The sequence below is a fragment of the Sinocyclocheilus rhinocerous genome, unplaced genomic scaffold (assembly GCF_001515625.1).
Source record: "Sinocyclocheilus rhinocerous isolate Xijiao unplaced genomic scaffold, SAMN03320098_v1.1 scaffold1134, whole genome shotgun sequence".
Classification (NCBI taxonomy): domain Eukaryota; kingdom Metazoa; phylum Chordata; class Actinopteri; order Cypriniformes; family Cyprinidae; genus Sinocyclocheilus; species Sinocyclocheilus rhinocerous.
This window is the reverse complement of record NW_015643579.1, coordinates 195,879-216,126: the sequence shown is the minus strand read 5'-3', so window position 1 is coordinate 216,126 and position 20,248 is coordinate 195,879. Positions and strand designations below refer to the sequence as shown.

At 37.5% G+C, this 20,248-nt stretch overlaps 1 protein-coding gene across 1 annotated transcript in view; it reads left to right on the top strand.

The window, feature by feature from the left end:
• Positions 1 to 20,248, top strand: part of LOC107757428 (syntaxin-8-like) — a 61,249-nt gene that overhangs the window by 34,354 nt on the left and 6,647 nt on the right. Inside the window, exon 7 of the mRNA XM_016574898.1 lies at positions 18,299 to 18,400. Coding sequence (XP_016430384.1) covers positions 18,299 to 18,400 — 102 coding nt within the window. The remainder of the gene's footprint in view (positions 1 to 18,298; positions 18,401 to 20,248) is intronic.

Sequence of the window (20,248 nt, the reverse complement as noted above, 5' to 3'; positions counted from 1 at the left end):
CATCATGCATTGTAATGTCAAGTTATTTTAAACTGCATTACTTTCTGGTCTTAAACTGCTGGTGATGGCGTTTGGTCTGCACACGCGTCTTACAGAAGTCTTACAGTTTTGAGTGAGTACATATGACTGAATTTCATTTCTGTTGTCTTTGAGTCAGTTACTGCTACAGAGCAACTGATGAGAGGTGTACAACCAGTCTGCTTATACCACAAACTTTTTTATATTGCACTGTTTATTCTCTTAACAAACGTCAAACATTTGTCAACAGCCTTACTGTTGTGCCAAAGTGGAGAATGGTGAAATATGGGTATTCTGATCTGTCCTGAAGCCCTGCGAGCAGTATAATTAACAACTCGGCAGCTCGCTCTGGTGGATTTGAATTAAGGGATACTTGAAATGAGCTAATAGCTGTGCAGTGCGCAATCAATCCTGACCCAATGCCTAGCTCTTAGTTCTTTTCCAAAACCAACCACAGTTTATGACTACCACTCTATTATGTTTCCACCATATTAACGTAAGCTCTGTCAATTTACGTGATGTCCAAGGTGCAGATGTTATGACTAACGTCACTTCAGAATTATACAGATGTCCATCTCTGAATTCATGCCACAGTTCTTCTAGCTTGTGGACAGTTTGCAACATATGCTACATTGGCTCTTTGTGGGACAGTCCCACCTCACTGATTATACAGGTGGAGGAATTGATTTGACATTTTATGATGTCAGAACAGCACAAAGGAGCCGATGTTGTCTTTCATCCTCCTTTTATAATACCTCCATCTTTGGCTGACATTGCGTTCTGTTAGCACAGCTGTTCAAACCGGCCTCTCTTGCCAACGGCAACACCGTAACCCACCTGACACTGTCTTTGCTGAGGGCAGCCGTAGAGGGCCCTCATAACCGCAGCCCTCTTTTGAGAGAGCGTGGTTTGCTCGCAATCCCATCTTGCATGGTTTCCACAGGACGGCTTTTGAAGTGATTCAGAAAAGAGAGCTTTTGTCTGCGAGAGCTGTTTGATGTATTATCTATCGGCCCATAGTTTCTGAAATCAGCAAGGTAAACAGATCAGGTTGATGAGATTCAATGGCACAGATAACAGGAGTGAGAGCTTCATGTTTTACCGTCACAAATGAGCCTCTGCATCATTAGCATGTGAAACACAGTAACGCTGAGTCAAAAAGGAGGGCCCTCGGATTTAAAAGCTCCACCTTTGATCAGCGTCCTAAACCACACCAAGGCTTAACATTATTGCTTTTGAACCTTGCATTGTGATTCTTTCCCTGTTAGCTTTGTGCCATTTTGTTATCTTACACTTTTTAAATCTCTTGTAATACACTCATATATTTTTAACAGACCTGTACATGTAGGTCTGTAGAGACTGCTATTTTGGACAGACAGACAGATTTAAAGTTTATCTTTCAATTTATTCAATTCTTATTCATCTGGACTATTTAGCATATGTTAATATTTGTAGAAAGTAAGGCTCTCAATTGATTATAAAATACATGGAATTTAAATCTATCAATCATATATCAATATTTGCTGAGAAAAGTCAAAGCCCAAATTTTAATCCCTCAGAATTTAAAGGCATTACATAATTGTGGTAGATTAGTAAATCATGGAATAGACATATCAGAAAGGGGCTCTAGAAGTCCGTGTATTGTTTGTTTTTCTTTCTTATTATTAAACATAAATCTATCACTATAGCATACAGTCCAATCCATTTTTCAATTGAGTTCAATCTGTCTGAAGTGGACAGTTCTCACAAGACATGTTTTTATGTTATGTCTGCAATATTATTTTGATTGCTGTTCTGTGTGCACATGCAGACTGATATCATGGTCAACACATTGCATCTTGCTGTTTTTATCCCCCCAGTGTCTTTTGGGTTAAAAACGTATTAATTGTTAAAATTTTGTAATAAAATTGACAGAATTTGAAAACTGAAACTTTGTCTCATATGAAAAGTAACAGCGCACAAAGCTTATTGCGATCTATTGTATGGGAGGTGCTGTACAAATAATATTCCATCAAGTTTTGTTCATGCGTCAAATGAACACAGCATTGATCGATTCTTGGTATTTAAAGGGGTCATATGATGCGATTTCAAGTTTTCCTTTCTCTTTGGAGTGTTACAAGCTGATTGTGCATAGATAAGATCCCTGAAGTTGCAAAGACTAAAGTCTCAAAACCAAAGAGCTATTCTTTATCAAAGTTAAGACTCTGCCACGCCCCCCTAAAACGGCTCGTTCTAACACGCCCCACATATCTACCTCACTATGTGAAAATATTAGCATAATGCCGCCCAAATGTGCACGCAAAGAAAGAAGGCGCGTAGAGGACTTACAATAATGTACAGTATTTGAAAAATAATGTGTTTTTTGAACATTAAAGCATGTCAACATATTCTGTTACACCAAATACACAAAATAATGATCTTTAAAAAAGCATCATATGACCCCTTTAAGAATCAATATCGGTTCAAAAAGAGAATCAATTAAAATCAAGAAATTAATATTTTCAACCCAGCCCTAGCTGAAAGTGTCCTTTCATCTCACTTGAAGCCTTGCAGTGGAGTCTGGATCCATGCAGACTTTCATCATATCTAATGAAAAAAACAAATACAGTGAAGAAACCCTTCGCTCAGATTCATCTGCTTTTTTGCATGACTCATTGCATTTGAAAAATTTGGACATTATGGACCCCATAGGTTCTCTGTAAACTCCACAAACAGCATGAACAGCATTTAAGCGAGTGTCGAGCTGGGTCTCCATAGAGCAAGTGTGAAGAAGACCACAACCACCAGTGGGCAGTAGAGTAGACCACTAACGTAGTACCTCAGATGTTGGTGCTTGTGAGTGGAGCTGCTTTGATTTTGTCAATGTTGCTCAAGAGTGTAAAATATCAATGAATAATTGTACAGCTTGTACCTCGGAAGACGTCTTTGTAAGTAAATCATGAGTGATTCCTTGATGCTATTATACTGCAGACATTGAATGCAGTCATAGAAGCACATATGTGCTTGTATTTCTTTGGTCAAGAGCACTGCAGCTGCCAAAAAATGCATGTGCACCTGTAAAAGCAAAAAGGAAAGAAGGAATCGTACAGATATAAACTGTGCTTGCCCTATTGGAGCAGCACATAAAAGAACTGTCCAATTTAGGTAGTCTTGAAGTCAGCGTTTCTGTTGGCGAGCCAGCCCTCGACTGTGGTTCACCTGGTCTCACATTCACGCTAATTAAAATCCTGTGGTCATCTTTATAAACCGGTTTCACTTAGAATGCAGGTGTGGGGGAAGCAACACTGAGGTTCGCCGAGGTGTCAGTCATTTACCCTTCAAATGACTAAAGTTGTCATGAAAATATGTTAAAATTAGGGCTGTCAGTTTAACGCGTTAACTTAATTAGTTATGAAAAAATAACGCGATTAAAATATTTTAAAGCAGTTAACGTACTGGCCCCGCCCCCAGACCTGTACGTCATCTTACATTTCATACAGTTGACTGTTGACAAATATGATGCAGGGCAACAACTCCATAAAAGCAGTTATGCCCTAAAATTCAAGATATTAGTGCAAAAATGCCCCTGTATGTGTTTCTGTCTCATATTTATATCACACAAGCAGGGAGAGCAGTAGGCTATTACACAAGTGCTGATTTTGTCCTGAATATCACGAGTTTAAATGTGATTTTATACAACAGTTCAGTAAATAAGAAGTTGATGTTGTGTTATATTTTAATAATTTTAAATTTGCAAAGAATATATTACCTTTAAAGCCATAGCAGAATTGTGCGTCTTCGAGCAACACAGCGGTGTTTAGTTTCTGAATGAATCCACGTTATAATAATAATAATAATAATAATAATAACAACATTAAAGGGATAGTTCACCCAAAATTTTTTTATGTCGTAATTTACTCTCACATTCCTCATGTCGTTTTAAACCTTTCTTTTGTGGAACATAAAAGAAGGTATTTTGAAGACTGTTGGTAACAAAGCTGTTTTGGTTACTAATGACGTTCATTGTATGAACAAACAATAATGAGATGTTTCTCAAGCTGGCAGATTTAGTTTCTTATTTAGAGTATCATTTAATTATTATTATTATTTATAATAATAATAATAATAATAATAATAACAACATTAAAGGGATAGTTCACCCAAAATTTTTTTATGTCGTAATTTACTCTCACATTCCTCATGTCGTTTTAAACCTTTCTTTTGTGGAACATAAAAGAAGGTATTTTGAAGACTGTTGGTAACAAAGCTGTTTTGGTTACTAATGACGTTCATTGTATGAACAAACAATAATGAGATGTTTCTCAAATGATCTTCTTTTATGTTCCATAGTTTATGTTAGGCCGTTGTAGCATAAATGTTTGTGTAATTATTTTTTTTATTGAATCAAATAAAATATTTTTAAAGCTACAATTTGTAATGTCTACTTGATACTTTCTCATTTAACACAAAAATATCTTTAAATAATCTTTTGTGGGTATTTTCACAGTCAAATTTACTTTGCGATTGATTGCGATTAATTAGATTAATTAATCAAAGCATCATGTAATTAATTAGATTAAAAATTTTAATCGACTGACAGCCCTAGTTAAAATATAAGATCCCTGTTTTGCATTAAGCCCGTGTGGATGTCAACACTCACCACTGGTTGCCAGATCCCGTCATGGTGTGCTTATATTCATCCACGTTCTTGTTTTGCACAGCTGTTACTCTCATTCTAATTATGTTGTCATTGTTCGGTGTTACCTGGCATTGAGGCTTTGAGCTGAACCTGGCAACCACAACATCCTGCTGTGGTACAAACGAGAGCTGCTAAGTATGATATGTGTGTAGATGAAACTCTGGCTTCTTCAGCCTTGGTACCTCGAGCTCTGGGTTCAGCAATCCCGCTCTCATTTTCCGGGAAACATTTTGAAGAGATTTTTGAAAGAGAGATTGTTTTCTTCCTATGTTTTATGAGTTTGTGAGTCATAGGTTTATTGCATCACATAATACTGATCATGTCCAACTGCGTTGCCAGTACCTCCCTTCACTTGGGTTGAGCAAAAATCTGGAACACATGCTTTTGAAGTTCAGACATCAAACTTCAGCACGTTTGAGGAATGCCTTTGTGCATTTTACAGCATTGTTTCGAGCTTCAATTAGCAGCAACCATCATAACGCGCCAGTTTTTCTTTGTCTGACCACTGATTGGTTGCTCAAATCTGACTGATGGATTTGTTTCCTAGACTTCTGACCTTTGTTTCAGTAAATCTACACTAGCCTATTCAGTTTTCTGCTCATTTGACAGTTAAAATTCCCTGTCTTCACACGACAACACGGTTTCCAGCGATCTGACTTTGAAGTCCCACCTTTAAAAGAGAGCTCTTCCTTTGAGAATCACTAAATCACCCGCCCACCGTCCACTCTGGTGCCCATATAACAATGAATCTTCAGGTGGAATGGTGAAGGGTGCAAACCCGCCTGATTTAGAGGGCTCAAGTGAACCCCAGCCAGTGGCGAGACTAATTTGTGCACATGTGCAATGTGTCTGTCTCACTCTTTCTTTTTCTTTTCTCCTTTTCACATCTTAGATTGTGTCAGTATACGGCTGTATTTATGAACACACACAAATAACTGTCGAAGACCACTACCTCTTTGTCAAGCTCATTGACTAAAGGCTCTATCAATCTCCAAACAGTGCTTTGACCAGCTTTAAGGTTGTTTATTTCACATATGTTTTCCACACAGACATTTTTTCCCTGACTGAAAATCCACAGCAATTCTCATCAAAAAGACCTCAGCAGGTTGATCGAGATGCAGTGGTGAAAGGCGGACACCTCCCAGGCTGCTTATCCAGATCTTGACTCTTCCTTTAACACCATTTCATTTCAGTTTAAATGTGAATGCTTCATTGTATTCAGTTCCTGGTCTCGAGGCAGCATTTCCCACACTCATCTCTTCTGAACAGAATGCTGGATTCATGAGTTGTGTTTTTGTTGTGATTCACACATCCTTCAAAACTTGGATTGTATAGTATATGAAAATGGTCTTCTTGACACTTATTAATACCATCTGCAACATCACAGAGTAAACCGCATTTGGAACAACGGTGTCAGTGTTTTTGCATTGTCACTGGGCTTGACTGAGTGTAGTGCTTTACTACACGGTGGCAAAAAAGGTTTCAATTAAAAAAAAACAACAACAGAATATTAATAAAAGGATATGAAAACTGATCCAGATAGAAGAATCTGTTAATCAAGTTAAAAGGATTACACATGATGTGATGTTTATTAAAGGCTCTGGACATAAAGCATCATTATATTCAAAAATACATTAAAAATGGAATTCATTTATATCATGGCTTAAATACACCTCTTCTATGATTAAATCATATGACGAAATGAATTTTAATTGGGCATAAGGTAAAAATATGATGTCCTGAATCATAAAGGGGAACAAAAAGCATCATTACAAAGAAAATAAAACCATATTGAGTTTGGTATAATATTAAAAATAAAATAAAATAAAATAAAAAACATATACTTTTGTCATATGGTGAAACCAACTTCCGCAAACATACAGGGGGAAAAAACGCACCGTAAAGAGGACCTCTTAAGGCCCTCACATCTGTGTCAAGGTCAATACGTTTCCTAAAATTTCAAATAATTTGATCTTTTTGATTTGAACGTTCAAGGTGAGTTCAGGTTGTAAAATAACTTGTGATGTGACTCCCCCAAAACATAATGATATTTATGAATTATTGATTCATGATATTGGTGAAGAATATCTTATAAAATGTTTTGAAAATAGTGATTAAGATGTGTACACTCTTAATTTATATATTGAAGGTGCAAAGAAAATGTTTTTTACCTTTAACTTCATGTTTATACTAAATGGCATTTTTAGAGTAATTTAAATGTACAATTTTTCAATACAAGCCATATTAAACCAACATGAATACAAGTGGAACTTGGCACATGCATTTTAAAGTAGATTTAAAAAAAAATAAAAAAAGATTTTTCCTTTTCATTGTTTTGGAAACTCTTATTTGTTACTGATCCACATACAAAGAGGTTAGATGCTGATGTTTTGGATTATGGTTATAAATGATCGTGTAGATTGTACATACATAGACATAAAGCTTATTTTGTTGTTTTATGGCCCTTCAGAGGAGATCTAAATGTGTTTGTTATCATTTCATTGCATGTGTCAAAATAACACAAACATCTTTTCTTAGTTCCTTCAAGCTAAACCCAAGTGTGTATTTTCTTATTGGCCGAAACTCAGCAAGCCTTTTTCGGCTTAGTGTCCGTTTATAAACTCGTAAACTCTCAACATGAAGTACAGTCCAACTAATCCCAACTCTGGGAGAGTGTTTATATCAAGGATAAAACAGTGAGGAAACGGGATGTGAGGCATTCCACGATGAAGCACAATTTCTTGTAAATATTGTAACTGCCTGCATTATATTATCAAATGGAGAGTGTGGTCCATGTGGGAAGAGTGAGATGCCAATATTGTATGTTGTTGTTGGCTGAGACAGGCCCCTAAACTCTGTTCTGCTTTAGGGCCAAGTGCTAACAGTTGTGAGGAATTGTGGTGGCAGCAAACGCTCACTGTCGCACCCCAGGAGGAGAAATTACCCCAGTTAGTTGCAGATAATTAACACGCTGCCCCAGTAGTGATTGAACCAGCAAGGAAAAACAAGCAGAACTCGAAACAGCACTGTGGGAAGGATTCTTTCACTAACACACACATGCAGGAATACACATCCATGCAAACATACATACACCACAGTACAGCACCCTTGTATTTGTAGTCCTATTTCACAACTCATTCCCTAGAGAAAAGTTGCCCATTCTACAACAATTCCTCTCATCACAGTGGTTGACACAGATGACTCACCTTTTTAGTGGATGTCAGTGGTAGGAAGAAACCACAGTCCTCCCGTCTGCATTAGCTCTTAGGTTTTCTTTACGCCACTCAGCACAAATTCATATTATTGCATAAACGCAGCACACATATTAACAAGATACAGTAGTCACACTGTCAGCTTAAGCAGTGCTTTATATTTTGGTACTAAGGCTGTTTTTGCCACATATAGTGTGTTGAACTCATTATTTGGAAAAAAAAGAAAGAAGACGGCATCTGAAGGGCTTTTTACTCACCCTTACATTGTTTCAAACCTATAAGACTTTTGTTAGTCTTTGAAACACAAATAAAATATTTTAATGAAAACCTATTTCTGAGAGAGTCTATTCCACCACAACTTGCCTCAAATGCTTCAAAAAGTTCATAAAGAGATCTAAAACGAATCCATATCGATTGAGCAGTTTAATGCACGTCTTTAATCCGATCGACACAAATAAATAGAGCACATCAAAAATGGTCAACAGCAACTCGACTGCTCTTACTAGACGTGCGAGAACAAACCTCTTTAGTTCTTGCAGAAGCTCCAACGTTCTTACGTGGCACAAGAAGAAACCTCACTGGTCAAGCAAGCATGTTTGAGCTTTCTTTTATTTGTTTTGCTCAAGAAATATGCATTGATCAGTGTTTCTTTGTGAATAAAAGCATAAATGAAATCTTTTTATCATATAAAGTGATTGTGTTCAGAGTCAGAAGACTTGGATTAAACCGCTGGATCCAAACAGCTTACTTTTATGGTCTCCTTATGAACTTTTTGGAATGGACTTTCAATTAAGGTTTATGAAGATGATCAAAAGTCCTATCTGTTCCTTAACATTTGGATGGAAATATGGTCCTTGTTTTCATGTAAATTAAATTTTATGAAAAAAGGAGAAATTGAACGTTTTGCACTGTCTTCCACATTGGTGTGGACCAGTGTTAATTTCGTTGACAAATAATTTTCGTCATAATTTTCGTCAATGAAGACTAAAACTAAAAACAATTCATATGACTAAAACTAAATGGCATTTTAGTCAAAAGACTATGACTAAAACTAAATCTAAATTTGCTGTCAAAATTAACACTGGTGTGAACAGCATGGCTGTCTGGATCTCTTTACTGCAGACACGCATGAGCCCCCACAGCCATGCAACCCAGCAGGCTTTTCTATGACAGCAGCGGCTTTGCAGGAAAAGGGGGTACGGGTTTCTCAGGGTGACGTATTTTTCATGACAGGCTTCCTGGCAGAGTCAGACTTCCTGTGGGGCATGCAGTGTGAGAAGGGTAAATTTCTCCCAGAGAGCTGTGATAGATCCCAGCACCTTAGAAATGTTGTCCTGTGACCCAGACAAATGAGCAGACAGGTCCTATACTGCTCACAGCAGTAGAGGGGATTCCAAGGAATTGTCTTTTTGTGAGTAATTGAATTATTCATTCGACTGATTTTTTTTTTACAGTTAATGTAGGAAGGGTTCTAAAAGAATCATAGATCGCATATGAACACACTAGCTCACAGCTTCTCCCGTGAGCCAGTGCTGCTGTACTGCAAGATTGGGGTTTTATGTTGTCCTTTGGATTTAGTCTCCATATTAAATGAAAAGTTTGCCCAAAAATGAAAATTTGCTGAAAATTTACTCACCCTCAGGTCATCCAAGATGAATTTACTTCTTCTCCAGAACAGATTTGAAGAAATTTAGCCTTACATCCAGGGCCGTTTCTAGCCAATTTGACGCCCTAGGATGACACGCTGATCCTTTAACAATGCATTGGCGCAAAAAACGCGCACCTTTTGGACAAATCTGCCACAAATATTTGGACAAATGTGCCACAAAAGTGCCACAAATACTGCCTAAACAAAATACAGATTTTGTGCACTTTATTTGCTGTACCAATATTTTAAATTGGCCTTTGAACTTAGCTTTATTGCATGGCAAAAAAAAAGTGTTACCTTGCCAAAGCACTGACAGAGCCCACTGATCTAATGGCGTTGTTGAGCGCTCCAAATGCAAACTTTGCATGCAACAATCAGGCAGCAATTGACAGCACTCTGATCTAGTGGCATACAGGCATCGTCAGATTGACAGTACTCTAGCCCAATAATGTTGGGGGATCCAGTGGGGGCGGCAGTCATATTTCAGGGTGACCGTGCCTCTCTTTATCACAACCCTGCTAAAAGTGCCAGTACGTGCGCTCATTGGCGCCCCTTCAGCTGGTGGCGCCCTAGGCGACCGCCTAGCTCGCCTATGCCTAGAAACGGCCCTGCTTACATCACTTGCTCACCAGTGGATCATCTGCAGTGAATGGGTGCCATCAGAATGAGAGTTCCAACAGCTGATAAAGACATCACAGTAATCCACTAGTAATTGATGTGACTCCAGTCTGTCAATTAGTGTCTTGTAAAGCAAAATTCTGTGTGTTTGTATGAAACAAATAAGTCATTAAGGCATTTTAACTTTAAGCCATTGCTTCTGGCCAAAAATATCAGTCCATAATCCATAATAACTCTTCCTCTTTTGAAAAAGTCCACCCCTGTTTTCATCTCATATCAAAATGCACCAACATATGTTTAGAACTGTTTTCGCTTAATCTGCATATTTCTCTCCTGATTCAGGCGAGATAGCTTTTTCACTGGAGAAAGCAATATTATGGATAGGGGACTCTTATTGTAAGCCAGAAGCAATGGTTTAAAGTTAAAAACACCTTGATGGATTGGCCAGTGGCCTATGGTGTTCCCTTTTGCCTAAAACGTAAACATCCATAATACACTTTTAATTTGGCACCAATCCTCTGTTGATCCAACTATTTGTGGTGCGGGAATTAAAGAATGTGGAAGTAGATTTAACAAAAGCCCTGGAGCTGTCAAAAGTCCACTGGATGATGCAAATGTCATGTAACACGGAAAAAGAGTACTCATTGTTCATTTACATATACTTCCAACATTATAAATATTTTATTGACATTCTGCAAGCTTATTCTTTAAGCGCATATTAGTGTATTATCAATTATAGTTCCATATTACTAGTGATGCACCAAAATGACTTTTTTACCGAAACACAAAAAACAAATTGTGTTCTCAGGTGATAAATTAAACCAGTCATAGTAAAGTTCTTCGACGACAAGCCAACTCTTGACATTTTCCTATTGTGTGCACAAAATAAACACAGACACAGTCCAAATGTGTTATCTGGGAAGCGATAATTAAATGATTTAACCCCTTCAAAACAATTTAGGCTAAAACCGAAAATGTAGTTTTGTTGAACTGGAGTATTTTTAGTTTGCTGACATATTGTTTCAAAAATGGACTGCATTTGTGTATACTGGTGTATATTGATTTTGGAGTAAGTAATAGACGTGTACTTGTGTAATTATTAAATGTCACAACAATACACTTCACCTTCCTGTGATGTTTAAACGACACCTGTAAGATGAGAGCAGCCACAGTTCGGCATTTATTGTAGGAAACTCTTAATAGTAGGAAACAGCTCAAATACTTTCTGCTTGTACTGTAAGTGAGGCACGAGATCAGCCCATAGCGTGAGACATGTTCTGATAACAGAGGCTAATTTATAGGAAACAGATTTGAATGCAGAGGAATCTCTCCAGTGACTCACTGCTGGAAGATTCTGGTTTGGGAATTGAGCAGGAACACTGGAATTGCTTGCTGTAAGCTGAGAGAGACCGACAGAGTGGGAGAGAGCTGGCAGAGAGGACAGGACAGGACACGGATTGTCAACATCCACCCTTCCTTTGCAGACCGCCTCTCGGAAGGATTTGCAGTGACTTTTTCAAACGATTGGCAGTTAGCGCCTGGAAAGGCGGCTCAGGTCCAAGAGCAAATCACTCCTCTCTATTATTCCCAGAATCGGAAGTGTCCCATTCCACATTACAAGCAGGTACGGCAATGGACCTGTTAACTGCTTTGGTTTGTCGTTGTGAAAAGCATCTGGCAGTGAATGAAAGCTAATCATGACCGGTTGTTTAGAGAAAGACGCTTGCTCTAATGGGTCTGGAGGTGGGGCGGCCCAAAGTGTTTGAGATGATGGCGGGATTGTGAGAAAGAAAATGCATACATGAGGTCATCTGCAAGAACATCTGTGTCTGATTGTTGTCTCTCTCTGAGGGCTCACGTTTTTACAGCATCACGTGCAGTGTGGACATTAGGATATCCTCAAAAATTTGGTTGCGTTTGTGGGCCAAATTTCACACTTCTGTCCCTCATGGATGCCTAACAGTCATGAACGAACATATTATAGTAAGTATTGTTTTAGGTCTAGCATAGAACATACTCGCCTCTTTATATGAGACAAAGGCAGTTTAAGTCAAGTGATGATGGGAGCTTTATCTAAATGTATATTTCTTATAATGCCTTCCCTATTGCTTTGTGTTTTGTACTGGATGAGACAAAATACCACTTTACCAATAAGGCAAAAAAAGTTTATTATTATATTATAAACATTAACATCATGATTTTCTGTAAAGCTGCTTTGAAACAACGTGTATTGTGAAATGCACAAAGCCATGTGGTACAGATCCCCAAAAATATCAGGTAATTCGACCTTTCTGCTTTGTAAAATATATTTTGTTTTTATATTTCATTATAAAACGTTTTTGTGAATGATTCAGATGTGTATATTGCCATGTATTTACTGCATAAAAAATTTAAAAAAAAAAAAAAGTAACTTGATGGTTTACACCAGTGGTTCCCAACCCTGGTCCTGGAGGCGCCCCAACACTGCATGTTTTGCATGTCTCCTTAATCAAACACACCTGATTCAGATCATCAGCTCATTAGTAGAGACTCAAAGACCTGAAATTGGTGTGTCAGAGAAAGGAGACATGCAAAATGTGCAGTGTTGGGCTGCCTCCAGGACCAGGGTTGGGAACCACTGGTTTACACCACATAAGAGTCATTGAATTTTCTTTCCTTGAAAATAGTATAACAAAATTTTCAAAACCCTATGAAACCAACATGCAAAGTACATTTCTAATAACTTGTATTTTAAACTAGATTTTCCGTTTTCTTTAATCAAACACTTTTATTTGTCATTGACCCACACACTTTTACATTCCTTGCACACTCTATGTGAGTTTGTGTGTGTGTGAATACACATTGTCTGTGCTCCACAATGTGGGTTTAGAGGTTTATTCAGTATAATAGCATTTTAAATAAACAGCCCTTGCTTGGAACAGACTCCACTTTATTATGTGGCTGATAGTTGCAGCCTAAGCCAGAGAAGGCAGCTGTCATATATCTGTACAAACACTGAGTTCGGAAATGGAGAATTATGTCACTGGAATGGCAAGCTTGTGTGAGGGGAACCGGCAGGCAGGCCTGTTTTCCCATGAGTCCACTGCTGCCAGTAAAGAGTTACTGAACTGTTATGAGAGACTGAAGCTAAATCTTACCTTATGTTTGGGGCATTTGCTTCTGTTTGTTAAGTCTGCTTTTCTTTGACACTCTTGAATACTTTGTCTGTCATTATGTGTCTCATCTCTTGCAATAATCTGCTGTATGTCCCCTCTAGATGATGCTTTTCATTATCGACGTGATTTTCGTGGCTTTGTCCGCATTTGTGGTCTCTGGACCCCCTGGTGGACATGCTAATTTTCTCTTACCACACGCGTGGCCTCAAGTTAAGCCATATGTGACACAGTTCTTTGCTTCTGAGGTCTTACGCCTGAATCAACATGGACGTGCAGCTGTGACGGTTTCAGCTCAAGTAAATAATGTCCTTTAAAGGAATGTTATGGGTTCAATCCAAAAATCTATTTTACCATCACATTGTTCCAAACTTATGACTTTTTTGTGTGTGAAACATAAAAAGCACTATAAACGTGGACATAAAAGCGCTATAAACATAGTAGTGCAGCCAGAGAAACAGACTAAATTTATGTCAGTATTCACTGATAATCTTGACATCCACCACAGCTCTCCTTTGTGTTTATGAGAAGTTCATCAGAGTATGACCTTCTCATTAGAGTAGAAGTAGAGATGTTCAATTGTGTACTTGGAGAGGATGGCACTAGAGGTCTACACGGAAGACCCGAGACCCGAGGTATATATCCGGGTCGGGTCCCAATCTATTACTTCGGGTCCCGGGTCTGTTTAACATTGTGTGTAATACCCGAGTCGATCGGACTCGGAGAACACCTGGCAGTCAGTCGAGTCAGTCAGCGCTGTGCGTGTGTTGTTTTGTAACTTTCAACTTGTAAAATTAGGATGAGAGTCGGTAATTTGAAATAAGGTGGAAAAAAAACAACAACAACGCGAGCGACGTCATCAGAAGCAGGGTGGTCAGTGTAGCACATTTACGGGTCTCTTCGGGTTCGGGTACGAATTTTTGGACCCGTGTAGACCTCTAGATGGCACTAGCAACGGCATGGTCATGGGTTCAGTTCCCTGCAAATGCATGTGCTAATAAAATATTTGGCTTTTGTCTGTTTTAAAAGCTATATACTACTGTTGTATTATATACTAGTATTTGTATATACTAGTAGCTATACAACTGTTAACAGAGCTTAACTTGTATTGGACTTGGAACATTCTATTAATAAATCTGAAGCGTGTGTTTGTAACAGGGTGATATTCTGAAAAAGAAAAGTGAAAAACATTCACTTTTTGACCTCCGATTGCATCTGTACATTTTGACCGTGATCAAAGCTCTGCTGCCAAACTGCCTTTCATCCTTCAGAAATGTGTTCAGATCTCTTCCTAGAGCTGCCAGATGAATTCTCATGAACCTGTTCCTGGTCTGTAGCGTAGCCAGGAAACCTGCACCTCCATCCAACCATGGCTCTGGCCAGACCACTGCGGTCATCAGTGTGCTCTCCCCCATCCTTGTGGAAATGCCTCAAATCTATATATAAAATTAACTTTGTTAATTTAAAAAAAAAGTATAATTAAAAATATAATAAATGTATTATAAAATAAAATATAATACATAAAACATATCATCATTTACTTTCACTTATTCTTTGCGTGGAGCCAATCTGTGAGACTGTCTATTGGTCGAACATCTTTTCACTATACAAATGTACAGGTCAGAGTAAACAATCTTAAAAATTGTTACATTGTGTAAGATGTAACTACACGTATGCCTGTGTTTCCGTCCTCCTTATTCACACATGTTTAGATGGAAATGAATGGAACACCAAAGTCTGCTTTGACCGCACATTCACCCATGGTAAAATGCATTTCAAAATATGCCTTGATCTGCGGTTCTCAGTGGTATTTTGTTTCCATTGGTGTTTTTTGGCTTCATTTTGGTTCTTGAGTTATATCTTTTTGTACCTATCAGCTGACATGACACATTATATATATAACCTGTGGTCCTTCCACTCTTTCCACCAATAACAGTAATGCTGTGAGTGACAGCTGTTTTGGCTTCTGTATCAGAGTCTGAAATGTGTTGGAGATTCTTCTTCATCAGGCTTCATCAAAACAGCTTGTTGCACAGTGGAGCGAGGCTTATTTGAGTTGGCAGGCTGATGGCAGCGAGCAGAAGCAAAAACGTACAACTTCCCGTTTCTACTGAATTACATCCAGCTCACTGCTGCTAGGTATTGACATTCTGTCAGTAAGCTCCTCGTTTTTACAGTCGTGGTTTCTGTTCAAGTGTGTGTTCTGCTCTACCTCAAAGTCCACATACAGGTCAACCTGTTCACTCTCTCTCCTTTTTTCTTGTTCTTTCTTTTTATCTTGAACCATTTTCCCATTAATCTCTTTTTCTTTCCGTTTCATTCTTTCCTGTTATATCTCACTCTCTGCTTTATTTCTTTCACTCATTCTCTCTACTCTGGAAAGAGCCTTTCAGCAAGGTTAGTGTTTTTAGAGCAGGGTGGAGGGAAGCCACACAGCTAGATATGCACCAAAGCAAAATGGCCAGTTAACTTTCTATTTAATCATAGATTATATTGTATTGGACATATTCTGTAATGATCCATGGTATTTTGTGCTTAAGTTACGTTTTTTTCTTTTCATTCTTTTAATTTTGTCGCATGCTGCATTTTTTCCCCCTCAGCAGTTTACGTTCTGCTCATTTCAGCTTCTGAAAGAAAATGAGAAGATTCCGTTCAGTTGGTAGTCTTCTCAAGTGTGTGATACAAAGTTAATGTACCAATGCGCATAATAGATTTAGACTTAAAAATGGGTTTGGAAAGTCTCAAAGGATTCTCAGCAAACTCAAAACACAAAACTCAAAACTCAGCACACTGCATCATGCACATTTATGTGTTTTTAAGAGAATTTTACATGTTGCTCCTCTCGTGTGTATGAACAATTTCAGTAAAAACTAGAGGCAATGTGGAACATGCAAGTTTGTATTCCATGTTGCATGTAGGTGATAGCTATTAAAACTAAACGAAATTAAGGTGATTGTTTGTCCATAAAATGGCTTAAGCACATAGATTCAGAGGGGAGCTAATTTTTAGATTTATACTAAAAAAACTTTCTTTGACCACAAAATTTTTTTTTTTTTTTATATTAAAACTAAATAAAATAACCTCTGATCTGTGTGCATATGGCTTTATACTCTCTGATGATAAAAGAAAAATCTGGCTACAGGTTTTTATGCTCTTATAAAATACAAAATAATTGTCTTGAGTGAGAATGCCCAGGAAAACAGTGATATAACCTGTGTTGTAAGTTGCCTTGGTGACAGAGGCTGATGGCTACAACATACTGTACTGGGAATTCACAATGGCAAATTTCCCAATGATGTTCAGTCCCTACTGTCTTATATTTTCTAGGATAAATCCGACCGCATAAAAATGAATTTATGGTGAATTAGTTTCAGGACTCTGAAGCAGACAGAAAAACACTGCAAAGCATGATACAGATGTCTAGTTATTCAAGTACAGTAGCACAGATCTAGTGATGGGTAATATTACAGTATAAGGTAAACTGTGAATTGTAGAATTGTTATATACTTTTTTTACAGGTTGATTACAGGTATTATCATTGAAGGTCCAGTTTTAGTTTGAATAAAATATCTAATTTGTTAAATGTCATATTTGTGACGTATTGTGTCCTGATCCTGTTTCCATAACTCTCCTGTCTCTTTCTACTTCCTTATAAATACAATTCTAAAAAGCACAGTGAGTGTGGAATTGTGGCATTCATCAGAAGGAGTGAGACTGTGTCTGTATCTCTCCAGATCCGTTACATTTCCTCCCAGATAGAGAAAGTGGATTATAAACTTCCCTACTTCATCCTACTTCTTCCAGGAAATCTGAAACTGTTTCTGTTTGATTATTTTAGTAATTTAATTGAAGTACTAATTGGAGGTCCAAGCACCAAAGCTGCTGGAATCAGTTGTGTTTGTACTGATTTTCTTCTTCCTCTGTGTTTATTTTTTTTGCTCTAAAAGAGTTTGCCAGAGACCATAAATCGCAGAGACCCCAAAATCAGTAGTACAGTGTATACTGTGTGCATATATATCCTATGGACACTATAATAAGCAAATTTACACTTTTGCAATAACCCTAATACCACTTGGACTAAAATAAAAATTATTATTTTTTTCTTCCTCTGAACCCTTGCTCTGAATTAAATGGTTATATGGAACGTATGATCTTATATACATTTTAAAAGCAAGTTTGTTTTTTTCCCAAACTCAGCCCTGGTTTCTAAGACATTTCATATGTATTGTTTAGAGATGGTAAAAGTTAACAGATTTATAAAATCATTTCACAGAAACAAGTCAGTTTATTTTTTGATGAGACTGCTAATGACTAAATGACATATCCTCGCAAAGTAAAAACTTGTTACACATAGACAAAGGATGCAAGCGTTTGATCAAGAAAGTTAAAAAATATGGTTCACATTTTCCTTGGTTTAATGCTATCTTGAACTTTACAACATTCTAAAGATGCCAAATTTCACCAATTTTATGGAACTAGGGGGCGCTATAACTTAAGAAAAACCTCAAAACTGTGCAACTGTGATCAAAGATCTTGATCCACAACAATTGTATCCACACTGTCTGTTCTTTCAAATTTTCCAATTGTTGTCCAGTCTGCTTGGACACAAGTTATTGCCACTTGTGGCTTTATTTTAGCAGTAGTTGCACAGATGTCAGCTAACATAGACATACTAATACAGTCAGTAAGGCCTCAGATGGAGTGCGGTTTAACCACAGCTACTCCCCCCCCCCCCCCACACACACCACAAAATGACGGCAGGAGAATACTTTCACATGTCGCGTGCTGCGCTCTTTCTCTCTCTAGGATCATGCACTAAGACTATTTGTAATGTTTGTATTGCATTTGCAAGTCTTGGAAGTAATTACGAATGATGATCTTGTGTACTGACTTGGCTTGTGTATTTCAGAGATCATTGATGGCCTTGCTCATCTTGATCTTGTGTACTGACTTGGTTTGTTGTGTATTTCAGAGATCATTGATGACCTTGCTCAGCTTGTGGACAAGACGGACAGCCGCATCAAAAACGAGACGCACAGGGTCAAGCTGTTGGACACCAAGTCTGCTTCCTGTGGTGAGTGTTCTGCCTCTGTAGAGCCACTGTAGCCCTGGGTTTATGTACTCAGCTTCAAGAGCCCGGCAACAATAAGCCTGTCCATCATTCAGATTTATGGCCATCTCTCTCTCTCTCTGTCCCTTCTCTCCTCCCTACTGCTTCTAGTGCAATCTGCAGAACTGAAAGGATTTAAGCCTACTGCCTGTAAATGGCAAATTCAGATCTGCATATTATGGTCGGTCTCAGTGCTGCGAGCTCATACAGGCCCATCTGCATGTGATCTGTGTGTTTGTTATTGGAGTGGCAGTAAAGGTGAGATCAGGCTGAGATCAGGCATTAAGAGAGGTCACACATTTCTGGAAAGTTCTGCAAGACATTACAGTATTTTACATCTGTATACTTCAGAGTACTTTCTGTGGTCTCATTTTGTTAGTCTGTTGTTAAAGAGATAAATCACCCAAAAATACAATTTATTTCATTATGTACTAAACTCGTTTCAAAGTTGTATGGCTTTCTTCTGTGGAGCACAAAAGGTGATTTTTTTTTTTTTGAAGAACATCATGAAAAAAAAAACACCATAAAATGATAATGAATATTAAATATTATAATGAAAATGGTCCATACAGCTTAAATACTATATGTTAATTTTTCTTTTTTAAAAATCTGTTTCACTCGGATGTATTTCACAGTACAGAAGAACATATCTGTTGCTACTTCCATTACATTGCGACTTTAAGGAGCAGACAGAAAATTATTTATTCACAATGTTGACATCCTTGACATTTTGACACCCTAGGTATCCTTGGTGGATGAATCATGAGAGAAATTCTAATTTGAGACTTGAGACTTTCTAATTTGTGAACAAATTGTTCTTCTGAGTCAAATCTTTTCAATGAACTAGTTGAACTCATGAATCTCATGCACTCAGAAGGGGGCTGGGCAATATGAAAAAAAAACAAACATTTATGAACATATAAGGATATGAACACAAGTATTTTTAGGCTGAATGGCAAAATACAATATATATAACTAGTTTTTTTTTTTGTGATTTTCTCTTTGAAAAGAAAAAAAAAAGTAAAGAAAAAAAAACGTCCTTTCAGTCCTACAAACAATGTGCTTACTGAAGGCTATGAAAAGAAATATAGTGGATGTAACCACATTGGCTATGTTATATAGTATGTCCAAAAAAAGCAGGTTCAAATCACTTTACATTCTATTATAACTTTACAATCAAAAACAAAACAAAATGCTTTTTAAAGCAGTATTAAAATCAATAAATCAAAAATGAAAATAAATGACAAAAAAAGCACAGACTAAGTGTTACCGGTAAGAAGAAGAGACATTCACTCATGTGAGAATAACTAGCCTACATTTAATTTACCCCATTAATAATGTCCCTTTACACTTACTGCTATCATAAAATACACTTACTTGAAGGTTTACAATTCTACATAAGGCACATATATTGTCCAACAACAAATATTTTAGCAAATGGTTTATTTTATTCAGAATTAGTGCACTCCTATTCTATTGCACTGTCTGTTTGTGCTCCATTTGTTTCAGTTCAATTTGTGTTTTCAGTTTTCAGATGTGTTCGTAACATTAAACTACTCTATATCGATATAAGCTGTATTGCGTCATCCTATATTGTTTATAAAAATATATTGATATATTGTACAAACTCGATATACCACCAAGCCCTACTCAGAAGAGCTTTTCACACTGCGCTTAACCCTGGGTTATCATCATTGGTCCCACTTTATATTAAGTGGCCCTAATACCTGTGTGTTACACAAACATTACAGCTGTAGATACTATGTACCAATGTGTACTTACACTGTGGTTACATACTATGTACACATCTAG